Source organism: Hippopotamus amphibius, chromosome 11 (genome assembly GCF_030028045.1).
Source record: "Hippopotamus amphibius kiboko isolate mHipAmp2 chromosome 11, mHipAmp2.hap2, whole genome shotgun sequence".
NCBI lineage: Eukaryota > Metazoa > Chordata > Mammalia > Artiodactyla > Hippopotamidae > Hippopotamus > Hippopotamus amphibius.
The window spans coordinates 54,034,539-54,045,221 of NC_080196.1; the positions used below are offsets into that span (position 1 = coordinate 54,034,539).

General features: G+C 47.3%; 1 protein-coding gene across 1 annotated transcript; it reads right to left on the minus strand.

The window, feature by feature from the left end:
- Positions 1-2,513: 2,513 nt before the first annotated feature.
- On the minus strand, positions 2,514-5,646 carry MC5R (melanocortin 5 receptor). The gene is made up of 2 exons (XM_057699625.1): positions 4,520-5,646; positions 2,514-3,745 (listed from the first exon to the last, which is right to left on the minus strand). The coding sequence occupies exons 1-2, from the start codon at positions 4,690-4,692 to the stop codon at positions 2,737-2,739; spliced, it is 1,182 nt and encodes a 393-aa protein (XP_057555608.1). The 5' UTR covers positions 4,693-5,646; the 3' UTR covers positions 2,514-2,736.
- Positions 5,647-10,683: the final 5,037 nt, after the last annotated feature.

A 10,683-nucleotide genomic window follows, 5' to 3' on the forward strand; every position in this document is an offset into this window, starting at 1 on the left:
ATGCACATTTAATTGTATGTAGCATCTTGAACTTTGGACATTGTTTCCACACATCTTGAAATAGTCGCATCTTGAAATAATTCATGCCCCAGAGCTCTTTGATGGCAGAGATCCTCTAATGGCATTGCCTCCAGCCCCTACTGAGTACAAATAGTATCCCCAAAATACTTACTTGCTTACTGGAAGACAGAATTTGGGACAGGATATAATGTTAAGTGTACAATTTTATTTTATTATCAAGAGTTAAATCATTTTGAACTGATAAATGGCCATCCTATAGGTGATAAATACTGTTAAGAAAACATCATCATGATTCACCAATGAATGTACCCCCTCATTCTGCAGCAGCTGCTGACAAATTGGCCAGAAGACCAAAGACCCTCTCAATATCACAAGTCAGAATGACCAGTTCAAATGGGTGGTCCGATCTTTCCATTTTATTAACCATTTTTTGAACACATATGTTTACATCAGATAAAGTTGCTACAGAAGCAGAAAGAGTTAATATACAATACTGTACCATTCTTGGATTTTTTTGTTTGGGGGTTTTGTGTTGGGATTCCAGGTGTTGGCTTATTTACAGATATTTACCAAGTCTCTGTATACAGGTATTCCTTCCAAGTGAAGACTCCTCGGAACACTTGGGCTTTTTCTGCATTACTTATATAGAGATTAAAAGACCTTTGAGCTTTTCCTTAAGGACCTTTGTAGAGAAGGTCAGACCTTGTCTGCAGTCAGGACGCACCCAGAGCAGCCAGTCAGCCTAATGAGAGCGAGTCTCCAGGTGGAGCCAGTGCAAACCATGAGGGCTGAAGTGTGATTCTGCCCGTGGGATCACAGCCCTGGTGACCTCAGTCAGCACTCAGAGTGCTGTTGGGCAGCAGGCTAAGTACACATTTGGTTATCCACAGTGACAAACATCAGCCAAGCACCAGAAACTGCTACGGCAACAGGGCTACTGAGGCCAGCCAGGCAGCAAGAGGCCAGCATTCATGAAGCTGTGTTCCTGACACAACCCACGTAACTCGGACTGTGGATTCCATCACAGTTACGTGGAGCTCACTCACGCCCATGGATACACATGGGAATATCAGCTAAGAGGACAGGAAACATTTGAAGGGCTTGCTGTCCCTCCAAACCTCAACCACAGACAACCTGCTAATTTGCCATTTCCCAAAGATTTAGATGTCTTATGCACTTTCCTGCTCATGCCTGCACCATTTCTTCTGGACTCTGAGCTGCAGTGTGGGGGTCGTGTCTATAGGTTGTGCCTGTGCACGGCACCCAGGAAAGTCCTCTGGCCGATAAGACTTTCCACACTCATCACTGTGTGACCCTAATGGGCCACTGCTCTGTTTACATGTTTTCCTTCATTGGGAGTGGTCTAAACATAAATATCCAAAACAAAAGAGAAGTAATTAACATCAGAAACTATAGAATGGAATTCAGAGGCATAAGGACTGAGCCCTTCACTTCAGATCAGAGCCCTGGGATGCAGAGGACAGAGATGGCTTGAGGCCCCACACCTGCCCCGTGGCCAGGAAGGCCTCCTGGCTTCTGGGCCACTGCTCTGACCACTGCCCTCTGCATCCTCCCCTACCACCCAACCTGCAACATTCCTTTAAAATAAATAGACATTATAAATAAATAAAGCATCCCTAAGGTGCTTTCCAAGTTTCGAGTGTTCTCACACTTTCTCATGACAGCCCTGTGAGGTCAGCACAGAGTAAGGTAACATTGTTTGTTAGTGGTAGAGTCAGAACTGAACTCACCTTTCCCACTCCATTCTGCATTGGAGAAGATGGGAATCCTTGGGTTAGAGGTGGGCACCTGGCCTTTGTAGCGGCTGGAGTCAGATTGCAAAGTGCAAAGCACGCAGTGACAGGGTTTCAGACTCCAAGACAGACTCTGTCTGAGAAGGTCAGAGATAGGTTGGCTGTGGGGCATGTACTTCATGCAGCATGCGGGGAACCTGGGGTCCCCACATGCCTCCGAAATGCTCACTTGGAAACTCTGGACTGAATCAGAAAAAGACAGTAAGAAAGAGTCACAGAGACTTTCACACCATGTGAGGGAAGGTTTGTGGCACAAAGTTTTATGCTTGGGTTAGTGCAAAAACATGATTGACAGAAGTATGATTAAAGAAATTCCATCGTTGCACAATCGTGGACACAAGCCATGAAGCCAGAGTTCAGGAAAGGAGAGCTGTGGAGACATCCCACAGCAAACGAGCAGGAAGTTTCAAAGGAAAGAATTTCATCACTCTACTCTGCCCTGAAAAGCATGCCGAACTCCCAGGGGCATCGCGCAAGGTTATGGAACTGCTTCTGGGGACAGAAAGCAGTCACACACGATGTGAGTGTTCATAGCTCTTCTTCCAGGTCCTGCCGCATTCATCCCGCTTACATCTGCTCGCAGGTGCGTCACATACCCTGAGCGCATGCTCAGAAGTCGGAGGACGCTGGGGACTCCCCCAGAAGTGGGCCAGAGAAGGAGAAAGAGCCAGAGGAAAGCAGGCAGGAAGACATTGTCACAGGCGTTGCCGAGGTGGAGAAGCAGCACGTGGACCTCTGACCCAACGACCGCCACGGGGTAGAAATTGCATCTTAAGCACAAATTCAAGGTGGAAAAAAAGATGACTGGAATGCGCAGTGTGATCTCCAGTTTTGGCTGTTCCTGACCCACCTCGTCACAAGGACGATGAGGGAGAAAAGAGCTGCAGAAAGAACTTTTAGTTTAGTACCTGCTCAGGAATCTACAGGGTGTTCTGAAACCATGAAAACAAACAATCTCCTTAAAGGTCTTCCGCATCTCTTTATTGCAGAAGGCGTATATCAGAGGGTCGATCACAGAGTTACACATGATGAGGATGAGGTACATGTTGAAGTGAGACATAAAGCAAGAGCAGTAGAGGTTCTGAGGGCACGAGATCATCAAGATAAGGTGGAGGAAGAAGGGAGCCCAGCACACAAGGAAGACTCCCAGCAGCATGGCCAGGGTGACAGCTCCCTTCACGCTGCTCCTCTGCCTCGCGGTGCTGTACCCAGGCAGGGCGGTGATGCGCCGGACGTGGGTGCGAGCCAGGAGAAACATGTGGACGTACAGAGATGCCATGAGGAGCAGCATGGTGAGGAACATGGCGATGAGGCAGACGACCACGTACGTGGACTCATAGTACACGATGAAGACCGTGCCGCAGCCGGGGCAGAAGGCCCAGATGCCTGCGATGATGGCCGCCGAGCACCTCCCGGTTATGATGTGCTGGCAGCGCAGGGCGTAGAAGATGGTGCCGTAGCGGTCCACGGCGTTGGCCAGCAGGCTGCACATGGAGGCCACCACGAAGATGCAGATCATGGAGTCAAACACGTTGTCCTGGTGCCGCATGGAGGCGTCTGCCATCACCAGGTGCTTGTTGGTGATCAGGTAGATGGTGATGGTCTCCCAGGAGCTGGACAAGCTCACCAACATGTCAGCCACCGCCAAGCTGCATATGAAGAAGTACATGGGGACCTGGAGGTTCCTGTTCCTCATGACAGCTCTGATGATGAGGATGTTCTCCAGCAGGCTGATGAGGCCCAGGGTCAGGAACACCTCCATGGCAATGCCCATGTAAGCACACGGCAAGGACATGTTCCTGACATTCAGTCCTGGTCCCAACAGGTTGCCCTCCGTGGCATTCAGCTCAAGATCCAAGAAGTGCAGGTGGAACGAGGAATTCATTGTGCCTCTTCTTGGCCACAGGTTACTGTAAAACAGGTCTTAATTCATGATCTCCTCCCATTGTTCCACATACCTCTTTAGCAGAGTGCTCAGACATATCAGTGCGCCCAAGACAGTTTCACTTTTTATTCTTGTTGTCCTGGCACCCAAGCTCACTCTCAAAAATGCCCCAACTCACAACCTGCAAAATCCCCTCCAGTATCCTGGTTTCACATCCCAAGGCTACTGCACCACGTTTCCTCAGTGGGCTCTGAGTTCTGAAGGACCTACAGACCCACTCTGAAGAGAGGCAGCCAGGTGCTTTCCCGTACAGCCTGACTCTTCTGATGCCCTAGGATTTATCCTGATGGTTGTCACTAAGACTGAGAGCAAGGTGATCCATTAACTTGAGCATAATCGCAAATGAAAGTTACTGTCTTCAATTCATAAATTTAGGTTTCATATACACACTAAAATTGAGGCACACAGAATGCTCTTTTCCCTCAATTAAAATTTCCCTAACTTTTGTATTTGAAATTCCACAGAGTCTGATTAACAGACAGTTTTTTTAAGTTTCACAGAAGCAAAGTACAAAGAAACAAGGCATTTAGATTTACCAAGAACTAGAGCAAGATACTTCCGTACTTTGTGGCCCTATTTCTCTCCCATGATTTAACTCCCTTTGCCCTCAAACTCAGAGCACATCTGGCGGGACAGTCAGAATTTCTGTCATTGTTCCCACCATTAATAGTCATCACATGCTGTTCGTCTAATTCTATCTCAGAGATAACGGCCACTACCCTGGAGTTTGAGTACCCACCTGGCTCTCCTCCACACGTAGGTCAGGCATGGTTTGCATCTGTTCAAGCTGACTTGCAGGGAATAGAAAACGTGGCTCTTTACCCTTCTCCCTGGTGTTGCTCCTCTCACACAGCAGCCCTCGGGCCTCACTCGGGATGCTGGCTCGGCCTGGGCACCAGGGCTAAGTACCATCCCCCCAGGACGAGGACTAGGGCAGAGGCGATTTCAGCCTCCCACTGGCTTCCTTGCCTTTATGCAGCCTCACAGGCCCGCCTCCCGCCACCGCCCCCTCTGTCCCTGCTCTCCAGCGACAGCCTGAGGTACCACCTAGTGGTCAGAGCCAAGATCAGGGCCCTCTTGCTCCTGGGCTGTTCAGGGCTCTGGCTTCCGAGCTCTTGGGGACACCTGCACCTTCTGTTTGTGCAAAATCCTTCCCCAAAAGTGTGTTCAAATGCGTTCTCCAGCAGGTTGATTTTTTTTTTTTTTTACTTTGCTTCTTTTCCCTTTCTCTTATGCACTGATGAAAATGCTGTGAGATTGTGTGACACCCCAGGATGCTGGTCACTGGTCCCTTGACAACTGTTCTCTGGAAGTGAGCCTGTGACCCTCAGCTGTGAGCCTGATCCACCCCTTGATGGCCCAAGAGTAACCCCTCTTCAAGGACTCTGCTGGGCCAGGTGCAACACGACAAACATGCCTCTGTTATTCGAGCAAAAAGTGGAAAGACTTTCCTCTGGCTGAACATCCTGGCTTTGGGCAATAGTTTCTGGACCTCCCACTTCTCTGGTACCTAAAACACTGACCTGCAGCCTTGCTGGGACCAGCCGTGGCAGAAATGCATGGGGCTGCTTTACTGTCAGAGATGTGATTGGGGCTCACATATGACCAGACCGCCTTTCCAACCAAGTCATACATGAGGCCACAGCCAATGCATTGGTGTCCTAGGGCCGTGCTGAGGGTTGCAGGATGGAATTCTGTGAAGAGGCTTCTCATAGTGAGAACGGTGCTGTGTGTGTACATACAAAGAAACAGCTGACAGAAAATGTAAGATTCAAGCATCCCTTGTTTCTCATGCTCCAGAGCAGATCAGGCTCTGCAAAAAATCCTGGCCCCAATAAAGTGGTAAAAGTGGGGATTTCTGTTAGAAATAATTAATCGCCCAGACTACATAGCTGCCTCGGATGCTGATCCACTGGTGCAGGCCTCCCAGCCCATGTGAATTACCTTCATTGTAACAGAAGCCTTAGGAGCTGGGTCCTCTCATCACCCCCACTTCCCAAAGGAGCAGACCTCTCCTTGGAGAGGCTACGTAGCAAATCCGAGGCCCCAGCACTGGGAAGGAGCACAACTGGGGCTCGAACCCTGGCAGCCTGACTGGGGGCCAAGCAATTTCCAGGCGTGAAGATGCCACCCGAGGGGCCCTTGTGGTCACAGGGCTCACTCTGCATGGGACCCCAGTGGTTATTGAGTTCCTTTTATTTTTTTCAGTGCTGCTGGATTTGATATGCAGTTTTCTTGTCTTATACTATCTTTATCAGATTTTGGTATTCAGGTTACCCTGGCTTTGTTAAATAAATTGGGGAAAGATTTTAATTATTTCTTACTCTGAACTAGTTTGAGTGAGGTGGGAATGATCTGTTGCAGGAGAGTAATCCAGTCAACGCCAACAGGGCTAAGAGAATGCAGACTAAGCTCTCCACGGTCCCTAGACACTCTGCCTCCTGACGCTCCCTCACAACAACATCCACACCACAGGCATGGCACCCCAAGAGCCGCCAGCTCCACCTGCAGGGGCCCCTCCTCAGTGAAGGGCAGAGAGCCGTTCAACAGACCCCATGTACTTCTGTTCTGTTGCCTAAGCAGTGACAACGGAGATGACTGATTCAAAAGCAGAGGAGAGAAGCAGGCTTGTTCGTGAGACCCAAGGGTGAGATCTGTTGGATGCCCTGCAGCACAGCTGGCTTTCTGGACTTGGGAGTGTTTACTCTGCAGGGTTCATCAGAAAGCACCTGGGGTCAGAACCTGGGTGGCTGGGGTGAGGCAGAGCAGCTGGGTGGGCCCACAGAGCTCTGAGAGGTGAGACGGCCTCTCTGCTCTGCCTGGGTCAGTCACCAGATACCAGCTGCCCTGGGGAGGTGTGGGGAGGTGTCAGGTCTGGCAGGCACACCCGAGGGAGTGGACACTGGATAGACTGCTGACCACCCCCCACAGCTGGGCAGCATGTCCTTCCTTGAAGGGGTCTGGGCAGTGCAATTTCATGTTTACGGCTCATAGCATCCATCTTTGTTTCCCCAGCTTTACTGAGCTATTATTGCCACATGACATATGTAAATTTAAAGTGTACAGGTGATGATTTGACACATGCATATACTGTGAAGTGATGACCACAGTAAAGTTTTAACACATCCATCAAGTCACACTGAGGATCTACTCTCTTACAGCTTTCAAGTGTATAGTACAGTGTTGTTAACTATAGTCACCAGAACTTACCCTTCTTGTACATAGAAGTTTGTATGCTGACCAACATCTCCCTGTTTCTCACCCGCCCCCCCCCCCCCCTCTTGGCAACCATCAATTGGCTCTATTACTATGAGTTTGGCTTTTCTAGCTTCCACATATCAGTGAGGTCATATAGCATTTTTCTTTCTCTATATGACTTATTTCACTTAGCATGATACCCTCCAAATCCATCCATGTTGTTGTACATGGCAAAATTTCATTAATTTTTATGGTTGAATAATATTCAACTGTGTGAGGAATATTTTCTTTATCCATTTATCCATTGATGGACACAAGTTGTTTCCTATTGTGAATAATGCTGCAGTGAACTTGGGGGTGCAGGTGTTTCTATGAGATACTGATTTCACCTCCTTTGGATAAATACCCAGGAGTGGAATTGCTGGGTCCCATGGTAGTTCTATTTTTAATATTTTGAGGACTCTCCATACTGTTTTTCATAGTGGCTGCACCAATTTATATTCCCTCCAAGGGTGAACAAGGGGTTCCTTTTCTCCACGCCCTCGCCAACACTTATCTCTTGTTTTTTGATGACAGCCATCCTAACAGGTGTGAGGGGATAGCTGAGTATGGGTTTCATTTTCAGCAGATTCTTCTTGCTTGCCATCTCTGTGCTGAGGCCCCTTAAACGCCATCTGGGTGAGACACAGAGAGAGCAGCACACAATCACAGAAGTTGGGTTACAGGTTTTTTAATTCCAAGGTATACAAAACATCTTCATACATTAACTCATCTGATCCTCATAGCAGCCCTGGGAAATAGTAGCGGTATCGCCATCTTGGCAGATGTGGACTTGGAGGCTCAGAGAAGCTGAGTGGATTTCCTGGCACCGCCTGGCTGGTAAGTAGTGGCACCAGCTGTTGAGCCCAGATCTTCTTGCTCCAAAGTCCGTGTTTGTAAATACAAACACACCCATGTACAGGGATGAACACTAGACAGTGGAGTCCTAAAGAAGCACCAAATCTTCTATGAATATTTCTTTTTGCTTTGTAATACAAATAAGAATAATTTTTTATTTATCTACTTGGTTGTCACCACATCAACCCAGAAAATTCAGAACAGTGTATTTATAAAGTTACCTGTTGGATACCATTTGAGAGTTGAAATCGCATCCACGAAAGTGATCGCTTTGTCTCTTCATTCTTGGTCTAGATGACTCTTGGTAGATATCACACCAAAGGGAAATACCAACTTGTGAAACTGATTCAGTTTATTAAATGTCTCCTTTGAAGAAAATTTCCCAATAAATAAATTTGTTTTCCAGTTAAACAGGGCTTATACTTCTTTCCCCAAAGTTGGGATAGCAAAGAGTATGAGTTGGAAACAGCACTGATATAGACTCTGGTCCTAGCCTAGCTCTGATATTAAGCAGCTGTGTAACCTCAGGCACATCACTGAATCTAAGTCCCAATCACACTGCCTGCAAATGGGAGATGGCAGTCAGAGATCCAGCAATCAGGTCTCAATAAATGTCAAACACTCTTCTTGCTGTTATTCTTATTAGTATCAACACTCTGTGTGACTTTAGGCAAATAACTGAACCTCTCTTGTCCCTCGGGTTTACTTATTTATAAACTAAGTTAAACAGTTATTATAAATATTAAATGAGATAATATTTGTGAAAGGGCCATGCACAGTGCCAAGCATATTATAGATGCCTAATAAATATTTCTTTCTTCCTCAAAGTTATATGTGTTTATGACTAGGAAAAAAACAAAAACAAACAAACAAAAAACTTTCTCTTTTCCATAGAAAGATCTTTGGGGGAACCAAAATGGTTATAGTACCCAGCTCACTATAAACTTTTGTTTACTCATTTAACAATTCCTTCTATAAATGAACCAACCAAATTTTAAGACGAAGCCAAAAAAAAAAAAATCTCAGAACGACCATATCTCTTAGCAGTGTTTTAAACTCTGGTAAACAAACAAACAAACAAAAAACCCTCATAACATGAAACCTGTCATTATAACCATTTTTTTAAGCTCTTTATTGGAATATAATTGCTTTACACTGTTTTGCCAGTTTTTGCTGTACAACAAAGTGAATCAGCTGTATTTATACACGTCCCCATATCCCCTCCCTCTTGTGACTCCCTCACACCCTCCCTATCCCGGCCCTCTAAGTCATCACCCATCATCGAGTTCATCTCCCTGTGTTATGCAGCAGCTTCCCACTAGCTATTTTACATTTGGTAGTGTATATATGTCAATGCTACTCTCTTACTTCATCCACAGGACCAGATTCTCAGCAAATCCACCAACAACCCTCTGAAGTCAAAATCCTTAGCACTGGCTTACAGATGAGGAAACTGAGGCTCAGAGTAGTCCCGTGACTTAGCTGTTGATGAAAGTATGACCTGAATCTGGGCTTTTCACCACACCTGTGCTTCATACAGAGTCTAATGTCTTCTTGTGACTTAGTCACACTCAGATGCTACAAGACTGCAGAGGCTGCTGGAGAGGAGCAGAGGAAGATGTGAAGCCAAGGGGCAAATGAGGGGAAAGTGGGACCCACAGCAGAGAAGGGGGCTGAGGGTGGGCAGCAGGGCCCAGCAGTGGGGCCTCAGGAGAGTATTCAGCTGGGCTGAGGTCTGAGGGCTGTTGCTTGAGGAGTGACCACAGCCCCAGAGCCACCATGGGGGAGGGAGGGCCAGTCACGAGATACTCTGTGGTTGGGTTGAAGGTTCGGAACTCGTGCTAAGAGCAGTGGGAAGGCTTGCAGGGTTTCAAGCAGAAGACAGATGCACCGTGGTGCAGAGAGGAGTCGGAGGAGTCAGGAGCAGGGAAAGCTGAGTTGACAGCAGTGTCTCACTACGAAACATTCAGATCCCTGGGCTGAATCTGGTCGTCCACCTAGGACCCTGCAATCTGCCTGATTCATGTTCAGACCAAACTCTTCACAGTAACAGCAAAACTCCCCTGAATATCAAGCCTGAAAACCAAGGTGGCCCTGACCGTACAGGTTATGGACCCTGGACATTTAATACCACTCCCACACCCCCGTGCCCCTTCCTCAGGCAAGAAAGGGAGGACTTGGAGTTTGGGGGCTTGATATGAGGTTTAGGGGCAGGGAGGGACAATTTTGTTTATTTGTTTGTCATGTCTTCATATTTGTTTTGTTTGGGCCACCAGGTGGACAAAGTCTGTGGGCTGCCGCATCCAGCCATGTGAGTAGAGATTCTGTTAGTTCTTGGGAAGCTTATTTTTCAAATCCTGTGCACCTTTCCTCTTTGAAAAGGACTCAATAATCATCCTTTGACTCAGTATAAAGCTAAGAATCTTAGCAAAAAACTGAATTGAGAGAGTCCTTTCCTTCTAGAAGCATATAAATCCTAATACACAAGTTGAATTCACTGTGTTCCTTTCGAAGGGCGTTAGTTACATTGCTCCCAGAGAGTCTCAGGTCAGCATTTTGGACGATCGTTGAGACGTTAGCCACGAGATCTAAGAGGGGGTCTCTCTGCTGGTTTTAAATCTTTCCTTCCCATTCCTGTGGTCACCTCACCAGCTTTGTTCAGGAAGGTCTTCCTCACTGCCTGCTACTTCAGACTTCCCAATAGGACTGCTTTTTCATAACACGATGTTCCCTCTACCCCAAATTCCTTCCTTCTCTCCTCCTGTGGCCACTGAACTCCTACTCATCCTTTTAGATCCAGGCCAGCAC